At 44.4% G+C, this 20,773-nt stretch overlaps 2 protein-coding genes across 2 annotated transcripts; one reads left to right on the top strand and one right to left on the bottom strand.

Moving 5' to 3' along the window:
• Window positions 1–62: 62 nt before the first annotated feature.
• HNF1A (HNF1 homeobox A) lies at window positions 63–14,848 on the top strand. The gene is made up of 10 exons (XM_009864945.1): window positions 63–388; window positions 7,059–7,258; window positions 8,158–8,344; window positions 8,651–8,889; window positions 9,683–9,840; window positions 11,628–11,829; window positions 13,109–13,300; window positions 13,563–13,684; window positions 13,971–14,112; window positions 14,721–14,848. Exons 1-10 carry the CDS (start codon window positions 63–65, stop codon window positions 14,846–14,848), a joined length of 1,896 nt encoding a protein of 631 aa, XP_009863247.1.
• Window positions 14,849–17,771: 2,923 nt separating this feature from the next.
• On the bottom strand, window positions 17,772–20,579 carry LOC104270550 (chromosome unknown open reading frame, human C12orf43; the record flags this gene model as incomplete). Its single annotated transcript, XM_009864946.1, has 5 exons — window positions 17,772–18,105; window positions 18,484–18,574; window positions 18,881–18,954; window positions 19,598–19,696; window positions 20,534–20,579. Coding segments are annotated over 5 exons (644 nt in total), but the record flags the coding sequence as incomplete, so codon positions are not given.
• Window positions 20,580–20,773: the final 194 nt, after the last annotated feature.

Below are 20,773 nucleotides of genomic sequence, written 5' to 3'. Positions count from 1 at the left end.
GTAGGGAAGCTGGAAGCAGGACAACCCGAAATTCAAATCCAAGAGACACCAGCCTGAAGACCATGGTCTCGAAGCTGAGTCATCTTCAAGTGGAGCTGCTGGGAGCGCTGCTGGAGTCGGGACTGACCAAGGAGACCCTGATCAAGGCACTGAGCGAAGCGGAACCCTACGTGCTCCAGAGTGAAAATCAGCGCGCTATCAATGCCCTCCAGACAGAGAAAGGGGAACCCTGTCCCGACATCCCCAATGGAATGGGGGAGTCTAGGCTATCGGAAGATGAAACCTCTGATGATGGGGAGGAATTTACCCCTCCAATAATGAAGGAGCTGGAAAACTTGAGCCCTGAGGAGGCCGCTCACCAGAAGGCTGTGGTGGAAAGACTATTACAGTAAGGACAGATTTGCTGCTCCTCTTTGCTGCTTTCTTGTGCTCTTCCTCTAAATCTCTTTTCCTTTCCCCTTCTGCTCCGTGTCCCTGGTATTCACAGTTGATCTAGCTGCACAGAGACCGTCTTCATCCACGCCAGGACTAGCCGCCCCCAAATACATGCAAATTCTTTACAAGTGCTCAGATTTTCCTTTCATCTCACTTAAAATGCATGAAGGGAGCCATGGAGCCTGATTACATATTTGACGTGCATGTATCATCAAGCTTCAGAATAGTCCAAGGCCTATATAACTTCCATCTCTCTGACTGAATGTTAGGGTTTAGGATTTAAATTTTTAATAAGATTTGTAATTTCAGTCATAAGAAAAAAAAATAAAGAAAAAAGATATGGTCCCTCTTAACTGGTGCTCTGTTTGCCTGAGGATGTCTGGTGAGTGAAGTTGTAAAGTCTCCCTGCTATATTTAAGGAGATTAATATTGTTAATTTCACTGTTTTTCCGCTATAGATTATTGGCCAAAGACAAACTAGGAGAACTTGCTCATGTCATTTGTGTGAGCGCAAAGTTCTCTTGATTCAGTGGTGATTTTTCTCATAGAAAGAGCACACACTACACACAAGTACAGGTTAAAACCTGGGCAGAACACTCTGCTTCTACCATCCACTACCTGTCACAACTACAAAGCACATATGCAGCAACAATTACAAGTTTTACTGCTACACAAATTTGCCTTTGCAGACGAGCATCTTTGAGATCAAAAGACAGGAATAGTTCCCTGAACCAATGATAGACTCGGAAAAACATTCAGTCACCAGGATTCCTGTTCGGGATTCTTGCTAAGATACAATTCCCATGGGCAACCTAAGACATTTGTCCACGCAAGGATCAGGTTTATCCAACTTATCCGCCACAACAGAACTCGATTCTTGCCTGTGTGTTTTGGAGGTATTTTGAAATGACAGGCTGATAGAAGACAAAAAGATGCAGCAACATCCTGCACTTAAAATCTTCATTAGAACGAAAATCCATCTAGAGACTTTCTGAAGCTTTCCAATCGCTCTCTTATGTGCAAAGAATATTAACATAAAACGTAACAACAAGAAGCAAATATCAAATCCCACCACAAAGAGCCAGAGCTAGAAAAAAGCATCCACTGCAAACACTTAGAAGAAAGCTCCCTGGCAGACTGGGAGTTGATGACTCTGCAGTACCCAACAGAGGAAAATTCACTGGATCAGCTCTTACCTGGGTAGGGAGAGCATTCCCAATAATTCAGTCTTATTTCTGGCCCAGTATGTCTCTCGTCTCTTCCCTGCTTCCCACCTGGCCACATCTTTTAGTCTCCTCTGTTCTCTTTACCATTCTTCTTACGTATTTCCTTTCTCTCCTCGCTTTTGTCTCTGCTGCTATTCCTCCCATTTTGCTGTCTTCTTGGCTAAGTCTCTCCCTTTCTCTTCCACTCTTTTTCTTCTCCTCATCCTTGTCTCCTATCTTCCCGAGTCTGCGTACAGGTCTTGGGATAGTTTGAGCCCAGTGGCACCGGGCGGGCCCTGGCTAGTTACTAATTATCCAATGGCTTTATTATTTCTCTTTTGTCTTATAAATTTATAGATGAAAAGACCCTGATAAGCTTTTTGATCATTAACTTCCGATGATTTATCAGGTATCTCTCCACAAAGGAAACCATGGAAGTCGAGGAAGAGCTTTGTCCCATTTTCTGTAAGGGATGGGTGAAGCAGGGCTGAAGTGCCATCCACTCTGATCTAGGATCAGAAACATGGATGGAGGGAATTCCTTGCTGTCACCCTCACTTCAGCACGGATTCAGGTTTCTGATCCTCCCTGCCTTCCTAGGAACTTGCTGCTAGGCTTTCCTGGGCTTACTACAAGCCTCAGCACAAGTTTTACCTCTCTTGCAAACCTGTGATATCAATGCTTTCTGATGAACAGCCTCGCATCTCTCCCATTTAACAAATGGGAACCGAGGTACAGAGAGATGCTGTGACCTACCTACAAACCTAAGACAGTGCAGAGAGGACTGGGTGAGAACAAGGATCTCTTAAGCCTCATACTGGGTCTTAAATGCAAAGTTTTATTCTGAAACATCAGTTTTCTTTCATCAGTCCCCCATATCACAGCATAGAGCAAATAGCTTCTGCTGCTGAGGACGGTAAGAAGGGACCAGAGGCCTGAGTTTTAGCAAAAAATTATGAGTATACTTATGGAAGCATATATCAAAATTAGTCAAGGTAAAATGAAAATAGTAGGAAGTCTGTATTGATGTGTTTCTGGTAAATTTTTTTTTTTAAAAGCAACTGTATGTCTGAGAATCTATTTGAAGCATCTGAACCAGTATCAGGGTTTGATAATACGTAAGCAGCTGTTACCTACTAATAAACTTTTTTTGTTTTTAAGAACAAACATTTCCATTAATAGTCAGCTAAAGGTAATGTCCTTAAAATAGTATTAAAAGTATTTGTAAGAAAGGGCAGAACAGTCTATAGTAGAAACTACTCCCAGGGATTCCCAGTGCTTATAAAGCTATTGCAGCATCTACAGAAGGATTTCAAACCCAGAAATCAGATGGAGGCACTTCTGTCTTTATGCAGAAGTCTCTTTGGGCATTATTAACAACTCCTGGTCTAATACTGTTGACTACATTTTAACAGCGAGATTGACTTGTGGGCAGCTCTTATTGATACAAGAAAGTCTTTGTGGCAACTGCAGCCATTGCTTATAGAGTAGAATCCGGAAAGTGTCTGTTGCCAGGCTTTCCAGGGGCTGGAAAGGGCCACTAAAGTTGAAGCCAGAGCTGGGAAAGCACTAGTCAAAGCTGAGTAAAACAGGATGTAGAGAAGGTACACCCACACGACTGGGTGCACCTGTGGGCATCGACTAGATTTTGTCCCTAGAGAAAAAAAAATGGTAGAGGCAGTTCGGACAAAGGTTTTTCTAGTGAGGAATTAACATAATTTAATTTTGTCCCTTAAACTGTCTCACTGATCTTCCATAGGTTTATGATTTGAATAATAACATTCTTTCTAGATCACACAGAAGACAAATTGCATCTATGATAAAGAATAAATAACTCAGGGAGACGGGAGTTGTGTGGAGTAATTCCCAGATATTACCCACAGCAGAAAGCAAGAGAGGCTGCCCAGGGGGAAGGGACAGATCATAGTACCCCAGGTACAGCAAATGGAGAGAGCTATAGCGACAATTCACCTGTAGGGCAAGGGGTGAAATTCCATCAGGAAAGAGAGAAGTTGAGATAAGCAACAGATTTCCCCTGGAGGCAGGGATAAAAGCACGTTTTCGGTGAGGAAAAAAAGAAAACAAAGGTACAATGATAAAGGTCCCTTCTTTTCCTCACAGAAGTGGTGTCTTAGAATGGCTCTAGCTGGGGAATTTGGAGATGAAGCTGCCACACCCCTTTCATTTCCACATATAAACCAAGATGAGGCCAAGGTCAACAGAAAGGAACACTGCTGGGATGGTCTTACCTGCCCTGCTCTCTGCCTAGCCCGGCTCCAGGCTGTGCACTGACATCATGAGGCTTGTCTAGCAGGCTCCAGAGGAAAAGGCCAGAGGATGGTCCTGAGCACTTCACAGCTCTGAACCTCTGTTTAAGCAAGGTCTGGTCCAAAGCAGCAGTTCAGAACCCACCTCAAGGAAATGAAGGCTCCTCTTGCCTGAGAACAAGAACGAAGAAAAGGAGAGACAGAGAGAAAAAGGAAGAGGAGGGGAAAGAAAGGAACAAAGGAAAGAGAAAAGTCAGGAAGAGTGAAGGAGGGAGAAGGTCCCCTGAATGTTACATCTCCAGCACTCTGGAATGGGTTTTCTTTAATGCTAACAACTTGATATTTACTTTCCATTTAAATTTGAGATGTTGCTATAAATTATCAACCAGCCTCTTGTTCCCTTTGAGTTTATAACTAACTACCTGGGTTACTTATTGTTCAGGTAACAAAAGGGAGGTGAAAACGCCCTTAAAAAGTGACCTCAGAACTAAGAAAATGGGAAGCTGGCATGGAGAGAAGACCCAGGCCGCCGAGGTTGAGATGAGCCAGGGAGAGGGGCTACACTCCAATGGCAGGAAGCAACCGAACAGCAAGAGAGCGAGACTTAGGCAAGAGGAAGTAAAACTGTGTGAGAGGAAATCGTAGACAGAAATTAGACCTTGAAGAACAAGACAGAATGGGGAAGATACCTTGCATCTGGGGAGAAAGGGAAGCTAAAAAGCGGAAAACAGGCTTGGAGATTGAGAAGGAGAGTTTGAGCAAGGCAGACCCATTTCCGCAGTTCAATTGCTCACTGAAACAATTGAGATTTTAGTGCAACTACAACCAGAAGAACTAAATTTAGGGTGAAATCCTACCCTCTGACAGTCTTAGCACCAGTGAAAGTGTATCGGTTTCAACTTATGATGTCTTTGTCAGTGGTGAAGGCTCTCCAGGTGGAACCACGTATTTGGGCAACAGTTCATGTGAGGTTTCAGCTGACCAACTGCCATCACTTGTTTGCGATGTAGCCTTGGGCCAAAAGGAATTGCTCTATTGCTCTATATTCTAGCCTGTGCTTTGACAGTGTACAGAGCAGCTAGGATTTCGTACAACTGTCCTATGAAATCATACTATACTAAGATTCCCCCGCAGTGTTTTGCCTCACAAAGCTCCCTGCTTTGTCTCAAAAGACAACCAAAAAACCACAGAGCTTTAACCACTGCGAGAAGAGACTTCTTGCTTTATTCCTACCACAAAGAAGTGAGGATCTCAACAGGGGAGATAAAAGTGACTCACAAGTGGGAAGGAAATCGACATTTAACAGAGTTTCTCATCAGTGATAACATAGTTCTTCCTCTTCCCATCAGAGCCAGAGCTCAAGCCTAAGAGCCCAGGGGTTCCAAGTCTGGGCCTTTTCTCCTTTGTGTAGGAACTTGTGTAATGAATTCAGGGTACAGCTGCTGAACAGACTATCCCAAATACAAAGGGAGGTCCTTGGTTTCGACAACAGGAAAAGAAAAAACACCACACCAGTGAAAGAAAAAGTTTTTCTAGGTTCAGCTCAATTTGAGCTTTTTGAAAGACAAAGATGGTTAAGAGAAGAAGGCAGAAAACAGAAGCCTCTATAGCAAAGCATCCCATTGTAAAAGAGAAACTAATGTTCCTTTTTTAAGAAAGCAGGTTCTTCAGAAAGTTTTAATTGACACTGTTTCTGTCACACTTTAACTGCAGTGGAGCTTGCTCCTTGGACTATCCAGCCACTGGGAGAATGGCTGCAGGGGAACTGAGATAAGGGTGTTTGTACTGAGAGAACAGGTGTGGACTTTGTCCTCCTTATCACTTCACAGCCTCTAGCAACCTCCTGAGTCAACAAAGCCCTGAACAGCACAGTTGTTGCCTGTTGCTCAGGCCTGTGTGCTCCAGTAACAGTTTCTGTGTGATCCTAGGTACCTTTATTCCCTGCCGTTGCTCCTTGGATGCAGCTGTTGGATATAACACCAGTGTATTTCTACAGCACGCAGATCACTGCCACCAGACATTTCACACAGAAAACACAGAAGAATGCTCCTTGTTAAAACTGAGCCAAAGGCTTTTCAGCAGAGAGGCTTCTACACTGTTTGGATCTAGGCTGCCTGGTTTCACATTTTTCTATTTCTAGTGTGATTTTCAGCTCTGGTGAAATCAATACACACAAAGAAGTCAGAGTCATATTTCCTCTATTTTCCTTAGGAACCTTCATGGATATTCTAATCAGAGATTCTAAAAAAAAAAAAAAAAATCAGAGACGCGCATTCAGTGTGAAATCCTGAATCAGCTTAGCTTCTCAAGTAGGTGTCAGATAGGTCTATTCCCTCAGCTGTTACTCGAAAGGAGGGTGGCAATAGGAGGAATCTTCTTCTTTATGGCATTTAGAAGCTTGAGTGGATGGAGATGTGAATCAGTGTGTTTGAAAAACATGTACCAGATGTGCAAGAACATAATCCTGGATGGCTTGGTGTGTACATACGCACACGCGGCTGTCGTATGACAGTATGATGAAAGCCTGTTTTCTTTTCTTGAATCACTGCAAGGCAATCCAACCTGGGCATGAGCTAGGTTCAGCCCAACATCACAGTGAATCTGTCTTGGAAAATTAAGTACATCTACCCAAAGCACCTATGCCTTAAAGAAAGGGGGACACAGAGGAAAAGTTATGTAGAGAAAGAGAAGAGATGCCAACTCTGAAAAAGGGATAGTAGTCATAGTAGTCATAAAACACAGTAGTCATAAAACTATCCAAAAGGGATAGCAGTCATAAAACATAGTAGTCATAAAACATCCAACTGAGTACTGAAATGCAGTATCACTTCCCTCATACCATTCTCAGCAACAGCAAAAAATGCTTTACATGATTTTCCAGGAGAAAGGTCCATTCCTTGCTCATATGGTCAGCTTATATCATTTACACATGACAGTTGCCTGGACAGAACAGCCAAACCCAGCCTTGTGTCCAAATGAGCACAGGTTGTGTACTGGGAAATTCCCTGCATAACCAAAGAGTCCTCTTCTAAGGGGAGATCAAAGTGCCTACAGAGAACAGTTTGAAAGAAGTTAGTGCTACATCTTTCACCAGGTCTGATGACTGCAGGCGTTAGATCTCTCTCCTGAGAAGTGTTTTCTGCACCTTTCAGAGAGGATCCCTGGCGAGTAGCAAAGATGGTGAAATCCTACCTCCAGCAGCACAACATCCCTCAGCGTGAGGTGGTAGACACCACTGGTCTGAACCAATCTCACCTCTCGCAACACCTCAACAAGGGCACTCCCATGAAAACCCAAAAAAGGGCAGCCCTCTACACCTGGTATGTCCGCAAGCAGCGAGAGGTGGCCCAGCGTAAGTATGGCAACAACTATTCTATCTCAATTTGTCCTTTGCTTATCCTTACTCCCTATTTTTAGAAAGGAAAAGTGGAAGGGAAAGCCACTTTTAAGGAGGAAGCTTAAGGAAGTATAGGTCAGTACTCAGTAGTGATGTGAACCAAACAGTACATGGAAAAACACCCCCTTGCAAAGCAGCCTGCGGTCACCCACCCCACCCTGTGTTCGCCAGAAAAGAAACAAATTAATATTCCCAATTTGCAATTAAGAGTTCTATATCCATCCTCAGACTAGACTAGTGTAGTGGACAGACAAGAGAGGCAAAATTTGTGCTAAAGCACAAATTCCAGCTAAAGCAACAGCTCCTCTAGCTACAAAAAGCAACGGGCTGTCGTACTTACCGCAAAAAAACCTCAAAACATCACACCTGTGGGCTACCACCTCGCATCCTCTTTAAGTCCCTTCATTACAGGCACCCACTGGGAACCCATTCCTGCAGCAAAGACTTCTACATTCACGAGCCTGGCTGGAATCTGTCTTACTTAATTTTGTATTGGTGCATGGCAAGTAAAATGACACATTTGGCCTTTGGATAGTTTTGGAAAGTAGGACTCCAGTCATGCTTATGCTAAATTCAGATGTATTTGCTTTCACTACTCCAAGGTGGGGGCAGAGATGCAATCCATGCAGGAGAAAGGACAGGGAAATACAGTCCTGCTAGGAACATCTTATCAGTTTTAGCAGATTACAGAGCTTTATTTCCACCTCATTTAGACTTATCCCTCCATCTTGTACAAGACGCTCTCCAAGGATAAGCTGCACTGGGCCTGCCAGGCACCCAAATAGTCAGAATTATTTAAATCAAGACAGAAATTCTTCCAGAAAGCAAACTCGCTTGCCCCTTTGTGCCTGCAGAATTCACACATGCTGGCCAGGGTATCCTGGCAGAGGAGCCCATGGGAGACGACCTACCCACCAAGAAAGGAAGAAGAAACCGCTTTAAGTGGGGTCCTGCCTCACAACAGATCCTGTTCCAAGCCTATGAGAGACAGAAAAACCCCAGCAAAGAAGAGAGAGAGGCACTGGTGGAAGAATGCAACAGGTAAAGATGGGTGGCTGGCTTTGAGGAAGAGGGGCACAGCAGGGCCTCTCTGCTCGTGGTGTGTGCTGGTGCCTGTGAGAACCAGGCCAGCAGTGCAGCAGTGGCCGTCGCCACTGACACCAGCCACGTCTGAACAAAGTGCCACATGGAGCATTTACTGTTCACAAAGGACCATGTCATGACTTGCTGTACCTCGTGGGACCCTCCCACGCTGTGTGACAGACCACAGCCACTCTGGGGCTGTGCACTTTGTCTCTCTGACTGAGCCCAGCTCAGCAAGGCTTTTCTTGCGCTTTCTCCCAACAGAGCTGAATGTATTCAGAGAGGTGTTTCCCCGTCTCAGGCCCAGGGACTGGGCTCAAACCTGGTGACTGAGGTCAGAGTTTACAACTGGTTTGCCAATCGCAGGAAGGAGGAGGCTTTCCGGCACAAGCTGGCCATGGACACCTTCAGCGGGCCGCAGCCCACCTCTGCTCCCCCGCTGACTCCTCACAACTCTTCCTCCCTCCAGCCACCAGCTGCTCTCTCACCAAGCAAAGTGCACGGTAAGAAACAACTAGAGGAAGAGCCAAGAGACCTATCAGTGAACCTACCCAAACTGTCACCAGAACTATCTCTCAAGCCCACTCCTTTAGGAGGTGAATCTACTGATAGAAAAAGCAGGCTTGCTGCAAGGGAAGAGCACCAGGGACAAAGAGACCATGTCTCTGAGTGAGGAGAGGAGCTAGAATAGCAAGGGTGACAAACTTCAGTAACAAAACTTCCAGCCAAATCTTCTCACTTACTCTTTGACACCCTGCACTCCCTCACAGCCGGCAGGCAGTAATCCCCTTTCAAGGAATCATCCACCAGCTGCCATCACAAGTCAGTTCTGTATCCTGCTCACTCATGTGCCTCCTACTCTCTCCTATCAGCACCATCAGACTCCATGACTGAGTTTTCAGGCATCAGGAAAGGTCATTCTCCCTCCAGACAGAGCAGAGCTTCTTCAGCTTCATAGGCCAGAGCTGGTAGCTGCTCTCACTCTGGGAAGAGATGATCTTGCTGACACTATCTCCTCTCTACACCCAGAAGAGTGGTTTCTAGTGAACCTTGCTTGTGCCCTGCAGCACACCCAGCTGTACCTTAAAGTCAGTATGTGAGGAAGCAGTTGCACCAAGTTAGAGAGGAAAGCCAGGGCAGGTGAGAATGCCTGTTCTAGTGGTTCCCCTACCACCCACCTTGTGTCTGCCAAAAACATCTAAAGGCAGGTGTCTGCAAAGGAAACCGATTCAGTGTTTGCCAAAGTTTCTCAGTTTCTCATCTCTGACAACCAGTTTCCCTCCTGTTGTGATGCAGGAGTGAGGTACAACCAGCAGCCCGCCAGCGAGGCTGAATCCTCCAGCAGCAACCACCACGGGAACAGCTCCATGGTGACCACCCAAACCATCCTGCATCAGGTTTCTCCCCCTGGACTGGAGCCCAGCCAGAACTTACTGAGCACAGACACTAAGCTGGTAAGTGATGTATACTTCAGGTGTGGTGACTGGAGGACATCACATCCTCTGCCTGTGGTCACAATATCGACTATTCAGAAATAAGTTTTTCCTAGAATATTCTTAAACCCACCTTCTTATAGAGGTATTATTCAGCCACTTTGCACTGACCATGTAACATGACTAGTCTTGACACACATGTGCCCTCTAGACTGCTGGTGAGGGTGGGTATTAGAGCATGAAAACAAGTATAGCCATTTCCTTACAATCAATCAAAACATCTATTCTGAAAAAAAAACAAAATAAAACTCGAAGTATGACATGATTTCCTTCCTCCCAGAAAACTCTGTTCTCTCCCCCTTTCCCTAATGAGATTCTCATCTCACCACCAGCTCTCACTTGAAATCTACACGTCTCAGGATAGTTGATCAGACACCAGTGGGATTAACAGAACCAAGACTCGTACTTACATCTGTCTTACCTGTAAAAATCAAGCTCAACAGCCTGTTCGAAGCACACACCATTGAGACATGGGCTGGATCTAGACTGCAGCAAACTTGCTTTTCAAAGCAAAATTCCCTTTTGAGATTTGACTACAACTTTTCCCACATAGTTAGCAAGGAAGCACTAGAGCTACATGACTGATCATTTTCAGTTTGCACGTGTTCCTTTGCTTACAGGGAAACAGTTGGCAGAAATTTGCATTAGTGCACTCTGGCCTGAGGCGAAGTTAAGTTCACTATAAATGAGTATGATTTAAATCTCAGTCACTCACTTTGCTGGCTTTCTCATCTGTTCCTGAAGAAAAATTCTTTTATGAGGTGCTGAAAGTCTTCTACAGCTGCCTTCTAAAACTGATAAAGGCAATCTGTCCATCTGTTTAACCTGTTGGTGCTTACTCTTACTAAAGATTCCTTAAAGCTTTTTGTCTGAGGGGAGAAAAAAAAAAGTATAATATAAAGCACTGAACTTTCTCTACCAGCCAAATTATTAGAATGCTTTTTTTTTCTGTTCCACAGTACTTCAACTACAGGTCTCTAAAGGGCCTTGCAAACTCAAAACCCCATTAGAGCATAAACAAGGTGATACAGTTCATTTTAGAGGCTGAGAAAATGGTCAAGTTACTAAATTTCTCAGTGACTCAAGGACAGATTGAATCAGCAAGACACACAAGCACAGAACAATCCTGTTGTATCTAACATGTAGTTTTCCTCTCCAACAGCAGGAAACTGCTAGGTAATGTGGCCTGAAGTACATACTGTGTGACAAAAAAGTCTTAAAGAAATTTTTCAGCAACTGCTTTAAAAATCTATATCTGAAAACTCCCTGATGACTAAAAGACACTTGCTGGGAGAAAGGGAAATTACAGGCATTTCTCAGATGAAGAGGTGAACAAGAAAAGAGGAATTCCTGGATTCTATGCTGAACTCTGCAACTAAAATTACTATGTAAAATTACCTGAGTCTCCTAATTTCTCTGAGCATCATCTTTTACCCTTGGTTGTAAAACAGAAGATAAACCTTTCCCATAGATAATGCAGTGAGCCCTTATCTCATTCTTGTTTGTAAAACCCTTATGTTTTCTTAGATGTGCAAGAACTAAACTTAAGGATTTGCTCTTAGCAGTTCAACAGCTGACTTTTGCTCAATAATTGACAAGCACAGGGAAACCACAGGCAAGCAGATGTCAAGTCTTTCTCTTTAGCAAGAGGTCAGAGCAGGCAGGAGGAGGGAGAAGAGCATTTACCACAGCTTTGGGACTCAAACTCAACCTGCTACAGATGGCGTTTTTGTGGTCCTTTCACACAGGTCTCGGCTCCCGGAGGAACTCTCCCTCCCGTCAGCACCCTGACTGCCCTGCACAGCCTAGAGCAGAACCCACATGCCCTGAGCCAGCAAACCCAGAACCTCATCATGGCATCCCTGCCGGGGGTAATGGCAATTGGAGCTGGTGAGACCTCATCTCTGGCACCAGCATTCACCAACACAGGTGCCTCCACCCTGGTGATAGGTGAGTAGCTTCTGAAAGGACTCTGCTTATCAGGATTCAGATAAGGAGCTAGCTGTAATCGTTAGAATTACCTGCCCTGTTTTCAGAGACAAAAGCACTGAATTGGCAGTGATAGGCACCCTAGGAAATTGTCACAAACATTAAGGCTCTTCAGCAGCACTGCTTGCAAGTACCAATGCAATTAAGGGACAGATGTGCCTTATTTGTGTTAAAATTAAGTTACATCCAAACCCACGTCTTAAGATCAAGGGACTTGCCATCTATTCCTGTGCCAATGTTTGATTTTGGTGCTCTGCATCTTCCCAAATACAAATGCAATACGTTCTTAAAACCATCAAAATGGAAGCATATTCATTGTGCTTGAGAGACAAAACATCCTGTTCTACTTCCTGCAAAGAGCAACATATGCCTTTGGAATCACAGAGGTAATTATTCTTTAATGTTTTTCCACTTTGACAGCTTTTCTGGACTTGTATGAGATTTCATTCCAAGATGAGTCTACTTCCAAAGCGCATCTCATTAGATAAAGGAAATTAAAATATATAACTCCCCTCTTACTTCCCAGGAAGAAAGAGGCCTTATTTTGTTCCATGGTGACAGCTGTGAACTAATTTGCATTCCTTATTTATACCCAAGATTATGATATAGATTCTAATTCGGTGCAAACAAACAAACAAAGAGACTTCCATACAGTGGAAATCCTTCAGTGCTGGAGCAACTTGCTCATTTACAGGAACAGGGTCTGGACAGTTGTGGGAAATGGGTAGTAATGTGTGAAACTTTCTCTCTCTTTCTCACTGGTCCAAAATCCATAATTTGACAACTCAAGCAAAATGAGCTTAAATTCCATTCCATTCCATATGGCTGGACAGCTACAGCACAGTTCCCGGTTGCCAACAGCTTCATAAAAAAAGAATAAAAGGAACTGAACACTGAGATGACAATCTGAGTTTACTTCTGAGCAAGGTCCTCCCATACTGGAACTGTGTATCGGGTTATCACTAAACTGGAAAGTGATCTGTACTAGTACGTACGGACGTACACGGGAACAAACACTGGAAACCTGAGGTGGTTTTATGGTACCGTCTGCACTGTACATTTTGCACGCTCCCCCTTATACAGGCATGAAATCTATGCTTAATCACAGATAACAAACACAACACCTGAAAAGCAGGATCCAAAAGCCCTGCAAGGACACGCCTGCCACGATGACTACAGCAGAGCCGCCACACTCCTCCCACAGCATGTGACTTTACTGTCATCAGTCCTTGTTTTTCAGGCCTGGCCTCTACCCAGCCCCAGAGCGTACCTGTAATAAACAGCATGGGGAGCAGCCTCACCACCCTGCAGCCTGTCCAGTTCTCACAGCAACTGCACCCATCCTACCAGCAGCCCCTCATGCAGCAAGTCCAGAGCCACATCAACCAGAGCCCCTTCATGGCTACCATGGCCCAGATACAGAACCCACATGGTAAGAACATGAACTTATCTGCTCAAGCAAACAACAACAACAACAAGACTGTTCTGGAGCATTTGCTGGGTCCTTGGGCTCGCAGCACTCTATTACTGTTGCTCTAATTATGAAGCTATTTTTCTATTGCATTCATCTCCCCGTCCCTCCATGGCCATCCTTTTGAAGACAGGCAGCAGGTCCACATGCATGAGAACCTCAGCCAAACTAGTCTCAGGCAAAGCTCCAGCACCCACGTGATCTTGTTTTCTTTCATGCACAGCTCTCTACGGCCCCAAGTCTGAAGTGGCCCAATACACACATACAGGCCTCTTGCCACAAACCATGGTGATAACAGATACAGCCAATCTCAGCGCCCTGACTAACCTGACACCAACTAAACAGGTAACAGCCTTTAGCACATGCCTTTGTTCCCCCACCTTAGAACTGCACCAGTCTGCAGGTAGCTCCTTGCTTGCCAAGAGTTTTGGAGTGTGTGGTCTATGCCATCCCAGCAGCATGACTTTTCTGACCTCCTCACCTTGCTGGTACCAGCTGCAATATCGGAGGCATCAGAGCGAGCTCTTCACTGCATCAAGGAGGATTTAATCTCCTTGCAAACGGCACCTGCTCTCTTGTGCCTGTTCGAAGGGACACAGAAACCAGGCTCCGTTAACTTTCTTTCCTCTAGGCGTTCACATCTGACTCAGAGACCCACACGGAGTCTGGGATGCATACGCCAGTGTCACAGGCACCAACGATACATTTACAGAGCCAAGACACAACCATCCAGCACCTTCAGCCAGGCCCTCGCCTCGCTTCAAGCCCTGCTGGTAAGAGCAGCAGCCACTATTATCTTAAACCATGTATTGCCTAGTTTCTCTTGCCAACACTGTTAAAATTCAGTTAGAAAATTGTAACTGGGGCTCATGATTCTCTAAGAAGGCTCTACCAGTGTCCTGTGGAGGTTTTAAAAGCTGGTACATGGAAAATACTATATAGAAAATACCAATATAGAGCACAGTCTCTATAAGGCCAGACTGTGGAAATGGAACTCATCTTCAGAATTTAGAGAGGAAAATAATCTCAAAAATATTGACAAAATCAGTGTCCATGTGTACCCAGTCCTGCGGGCATTCTTCAGGGCTGAAAAGCCCGAGACCCCCTCACAAAAAGATTCCAATGGAATCTTCCTAGTTTTAAGAGAAGAATTAGGATATTAATCAAACTAGAATCCTCAAAGCCAAACTCTCTGAAAACTGTCACCCTCAATACTTTCAGGTTAGCTGTAGCCTTACGCTAGGTATATAATGGCACACAAAACAGAAAAAGGAGTCACGTATGCCCTTATGCCAGGAGAGTTCAGCCATGCTGGAAATGTGCACATGTAAGGGGAGTGCAGTGAGAATCTGTACTTAACTTCTGCCCGTGTCTTTGACAGCATCTTCCAGCAGCCTCGTGCTGTACCAAAGCTCTGACTCCGCCAACAGCCACAGCCAGCTGCTGCCATCCACCCACAATGTCATCGAGACCTTCATCTCCACGCAGATGGCATCCTCCACTCAGTAATCAAGACAACTAGCTCAAGGGTGACTGCCATGACCAGCCTGTCAGGTGCAGCTCCAGCTGTGTTTACCATCACTGTCACCACTGCCCTCCACTGGAAGGGAAGGAAAGGCTGCTGCGTTCAGCCAACCTCCAGCCCCTACTGCCTCCTACAAACCCCTCACGCAGCTACGTGCAGGAGAGAAAACATCTCAGGCTCAAGACAGAAGCCATGGAAAGATGATGCTGGCAGCGCTAAAATCCACTGCCCCTGAAAAACCCAAGCAAACCCAAAGCCCGCGAGCCAGCCAACAGTGATCAGAAATCCTTTTGTGGCTGCTCAAGAAGGAATCGCATCAAGAAAGGGATCTAAATACGTGGCAAAAATGCCACGGCCTGGATGGGGCTTTCATTCTGCTCAGCCTTCATCAAGCTGGGCCTGTACAAACCTGCCAAGACCAGACTAAGCCACGAAGGAAAGAGCAAAGCTGAGCTGCCAAAGAAGCCAACACCATCTTTAAAACACTTGCCTCCTTTGCTGCAAGGAAGCACCAACGAGAACTATAAGAAATAATAGTATCTTGGAGGCGAGAGGGAGAGAACCTGGTTCCTGACTTTGTAATGAAAATCACCAAGAAAGACTCAGAAATGGCTTGGCACACACCTGTCCGTACGGGATGACTTGACTACAAATCCTTTAATTAACTACAAAACCACCAAACATTCCCAGTTCACAATGACCTGCTCTAAAATCATGCTATCCTAGTGGAAAAGGCTTGGTTATTTTTGATATAGCTCTGCTTTGTTTTAAATGCAGAAATTAAAGTTTAACAGCAGCAAGGAGATTGCAGTTCTCTACATTAGCCATGCTCATTCTCATCTCATGCGCCCTGCGGAACGAGCCAGGGGATGGCATTCTCCATCGGTCCCCAACACCGCCTAACACCTGGGAGGTTCCCATGCCCCTCAAAGAGCAGCAGTTATTTCAGTTCCTCTCTGTAAAGATATCAGCTTGGATTCATTCGACAGAACACAGTTCATTCTTAGCTTCCCTGTAGGACAGATTCTGTTCTTGATATGCAAGTAATTACCTTGGGGTCTAAGACTTCACTTGCACTAAGCAAAGGCTTTTAGATCTAAGGATCTACTTATATAGCTCCTCTTCTAGTTATTCCTCTCTTTTCCATTTACTCTCACTAACCAGATATGAAGAAAGCCCCAATTAACATGTTTTTGTCTTTGTGACCAAAACAGAGCTATTCTTTCAACTATGAAATAGGTGAAAATCCTTGAGACCAGAATGTGCTCAAGTCTCTTAAAAGGTTAAGATATAAAGGAAAATTAAAAAAAAAAAAAAAAGCCCAACAGTGAATTATTGAGTTATCATATCTGGAAATTTCAAAATTGCAGATGTCCATTACAGGTTTTACTGATAAGAGCTTCTTCTAGATACCATCAACCACCAGAGGCTAATTTTGGCAACTAGATTCTTTGAGGGATCTTGTCCTAGAATTGTTTCCTAATCTCCCACATGCATTAGTTACAAATACATGTAACTTCCAGTACTATAACTAACATGTACCAGCATAAAATAATCATCATAAAACAAGTCAAAAGGTAACGTTTAGGCCACTGTGCATTTGAAACCCCAGGTGCTAGCTTCACTTTACTGGAGTTGAACTGTCCATAAGACTTCTGCTGGCACATTCAGTCAGATTTCAAGCCAATTTTCTACTTAGCTTTTCCATTTCTGGATGCCAGCTGTTTTTCTTTAATAAAAAACTGCAAGTATCTCACAGTAGGAAAGAAAACATCTTGGGTTTTCTCACACTCAGAGAGCAACAGTTCACTATTTTGGTTTCTCTAATCTGGCTCTCTGGTCTCCTGAATCGGGCAGTAAGTTAGAGCTACTGAAACCCAACAATCTTAAAAACAGAAGACGAGTATTGATCCAGTAACAGGTAATTTCCCAAAATACTGGTAACTGAAGTATAAATGGACTAAGAGCCATTAGAGAGACAAAAGTCATAGTTAACCAAAATAAGGACTGAAACACACTGATTTTTAAGTTAGGCTTATGTCCTTCCCATATTAATTCCACAGCACTGATCATTAAAGAACCATCTTCATCCATCTTTCTCTCTGCTGGGGAAGCCACATGAATACAGCAAGAAAGGTGTCGTAGAAAACCTGCTAAATTAAGTAAGTCTAACAGTGTAGCAGAGTTTAATAATAACACATGCCATGAAAAAACTATACATGAAGAGAAATTTCAACAGACAACTTGAATAGAACTACCCATTTTATAACAACCCTGAAATAAGCTCACTCACACTCTGTTTATACGCAGGGCGCTTGGAGAGGTGGAGGCTACAGAGGTGTTAGTAACAGGGCAGGCTTCAACAACAGATTGTTGTGATGATCACAGGAAAAAAAAAAGCCCGACATCTGATGGGATGCTTTTGATAAACGAGTCTCCCACAGGCTAGAGCTATTCTTAGTATACATCTAGGAGGAGGCAAAGACAAAAAGGAGTTGATCACCTGTTGCCATGTAAACCAAATTCGAGTCATCATGTATTTTCTCCAAGACACAAGATTTGGATTTGTAATGTGAAGGAACAGACCAGGAGGGATGCAGCTATCAGTATATTCCTCTGTCACGCAAGTCTGTGCGCAGTATTGAATCCTTTTACGCCTGGACTCTGTAAGCAGCAGCACAGATAACTGATGTGCTAGGAGAACAATGTTCCCTTCCCCAAGGGATGCCAATAACATAGGAAGCCACTTAATTAGACTTTCAGGCCACTGAGCTTTCAGAACAGAAGCTTTGCCAATTCATTTTCCCTCATCTGCAGCAACTCTTGTTGTTAGTTCCTTTTCCCAGTATCCTTAATTCATCATAATCACCTGCTGTTTGCAAAGCAAAATCTTCATTCCATTTTTTTCTTCTTCTTTTTCCTCTTTGTAACTCCTGGCAACAGGGAGTTCTCTGCATGACTGCTGTCCCATCTCTCGTGTTGTCCATTTGCAGACACCAGCCGTGGCAAATCTTTGCAGATCTGGTCGCACTCTGCTGGGTCTATTATTTTCTCTTGAATATTGTTCTCTCTCCTGATTTTCTTTTTCTTCTTTTTTTTCTGGCTGTGCTCTACATAACCCTGACTCTGATTCTGGCTGGAGTCCTGAGACAGTGCAGGAAAAGCACATTGCTTCAGAATGTCTGCGGCTGACACAGCAGCCTCCTGGTACCTTTGCCACTCTTGGTCACTGTCCGTGTCACTGGAAAGGTAACAAAAGGAAAGGAAGTTGTGTTACACTTGTCTTGAATTCACTTAGAACACAGGCAGCAGAGTAATCTGAGAACACCTGACAAACACCTAGTGGCCCTGGGACTCCAATTCCTAGAGTTTGCATTTAACCAGTTTGAAGACCAAGGTGTGTTCTTTACACAGACTAGGAGAAGAAAGAACATTTCTAGCTCCCCAGCACTAAAAAAAAAAGACACAAACAGGAAAATCTGCTCTAGTCAAATATAGGAGGAGTCATAAATACACACTTCAAGCTCTGTGGCTTCCCATTTCCTTGTGAGAGTCCAGCTGCCTCTGAAATGTGGGATGCAACAGTACCTCAGGAGCAAAGCAGCTGAGAACCCCTCACCTGGAGCTAGATGGCCGTCTCCTCCTTGCTGCAGGGCAAGGCGCTGATTTCCCACAGTCTCCTGGGACAGAGGAAGAGAAGAGGCGAAAACCTAAAACAGTTAAAGGGGAATTTTAGCCACTATGTAAAACAGAGGTGAAAGCAACCAACAGCAATCTCCTTGGGAGGCCTCACTGCTGTTACTGTGTTGCTCTAGTGCTTAACATGAATTATTTGGGACTATCTGGAGGACTTAAGGTGCAGAGATGACAGCTTCAAAGGAACAGCCTTCACAGACGCTGACAGGAATTCTTCTGTTGCCAAGGCTCACAAGTCGGTTGGGTGTACAACTGCCAACGGATGGATCCATCCCACTCGCCATAGTTTAACTGCCACAATGGCTGTGACCAGAACTCACCATCATCTGCAGAGTCAGACGGTTGCAGGGAAGTTCGTGAAGGTCCTGGCGAGTCCTTCAGGACAGTGATGAAGCTAAACAGAAAACCCCAGTCAGATCTTAGATAGGTTTGTGCAAACTGTGCTAACGCTGGGTATTTTTAGGAAACAAGACTATAGGGAGACATTACACAGCTTCTTACTTTTTTCTTAGTGAAGCTGTCTCACCTCCCTGCTTTCAGGGCAGGCCATGCCTTCTCTCCTTAGCAACACATGCCAGAAGAATGACTTAAAAGCAGGATTTCTACAGCCAACTCTACACACCAGGAATTCTAATTCTTCAGAGCCATATTTACACAATAAAGACAGCCAGTGGCAACCCAGTCAGAGGCACACTGCCAGCACAACCCTGAACTGGGTATTGGTTTAAATGACGGAAGTGCTAAGTCACCCAAATACTACTTTTTTCATCTCCACAACACATTCCACCACAGAGGCAAATGGAGCCAGGCAGTGCTTTACAGGGAGTCTTTACCAGAGGGGCACAGCGCCTGGGCCTGGTTAGCTCACAGATTATCAGAAGTTTGCATTAAATATGGGAATGAAGAAGACAAGAATAGAAACAACTTCTCCTCCACATCCAGGCTGCACTGAGACCTTGACTTTCCTGGGTTTAGCACATAAAAGCATCAGCGTAGTTGACCCATAGAACAAATTTTTTAGTATTGCATGCCAATACCTGTCTAGCATTGCTCCCAGTTTCTTTGCAACATGTGCTCTGAACTCTGGTGTTGTCTGTAGCTCATTTCCATCTTCATCATGACCATTCACCTCATGCCTGTTTAAAATGAGAATAATGATTATCTCTTTCAAGGCCAGCAACATCTGGTGCTCTTCCCCAACAGCCGATATGGGACTGTGAAATCTCCTACTCTCTAGTAATCAGTTCATACTTGATAAGGAAGACTGTTAAGAAAGACGGAAAATAGCTCAGTAATAACAGTTCTGTTCCCAAGAAAGAGTTAAACATTATTTAGCCATCTCCACCATCGTCAGCAGTTGGATGATTTTTCTAACTGAAATAGCCTACAAAAGCAAATACATTACGTTAGGACATCCCTTGCATGTAGCTCCTGTGTATGTTGCCACAATTTGTGCAAAACTGTCCCAGAAAAGAGGGTTTTATTAAGCTGCCTTGCTCACAGCCTTCAAAATTGAGCCTATAGAAATGCCACAAACTTAGACAGGACAGCATCACCTCCACTGCAAGGCTTCTCGTACAGCTGTTGCTTTCCAGCTGACAAGCACTTGTCTTTGCAATTGCAAGGCTTCTTAGAGAAAAAAAAAAAATTAACATCTAACTATATGAATTTCTTCATGGGACACTTGCAGAGCTGGAAGATGTCTGACAGTTGGAACTAATGCTGTAACAGGCAGCAGCAGTAAGTTTTTGACTTTCATATTCTCCTGCTGCTAGAGGAATGAGAAATATCCTTCAACTATTAGCTTTTTCAGATTTGAGCACCATTTCAATTACAGTTGGAACAATTCCTCAAATAGAACAGGCCCTTCCAGTAGGAAGTATCACAAGGCATTAACTGTAAACAGCACAAATACCGAATGCATTAACTTTCCCTCCAGTGAAACTTAAGTCTGAAAGCACAAGTAGAAATACCTTAGGCTGGGCTGAGCGGGCTGTAACCGACCCTTTTCAACACCACCTGCCAAAGGAAGAAGCAAAGGCAAGTTGAAAAGATCTGTGACCAGGACCCCTGACTCCTCTGGCACACGTGATTTTAAAACCTAAAGAGTCGTGCCTGAAACACAATCCACTCCCACCTTTGGGGAAAAAGAGTTATGAGGGGAAAGGGGAACCTCCCACGGCCAGGCCGTAGCAGAGGCCAGGGCAGGGCAG

This window comes from Apaloderma vittatum, unplaced genomic scaffold, assembly GCF_000703405.1.
Source record: "Apaloderma vittatum isolate BGI_N311 unplaced genomic scaffold, ASM70340v1 scaffold12342, whole genome shotgun sequence".
Classification (NCBI taxonomy): domain Eukaryota; kingdom Metazoa; phylum Chordata; class Aves; order Trogoniformes; family Trogonidae; genus Apaloderma; species Apaloderma vittatum.
This window is presented reverse-complemented; position numbering and strand designations above follow the sequence as displayed.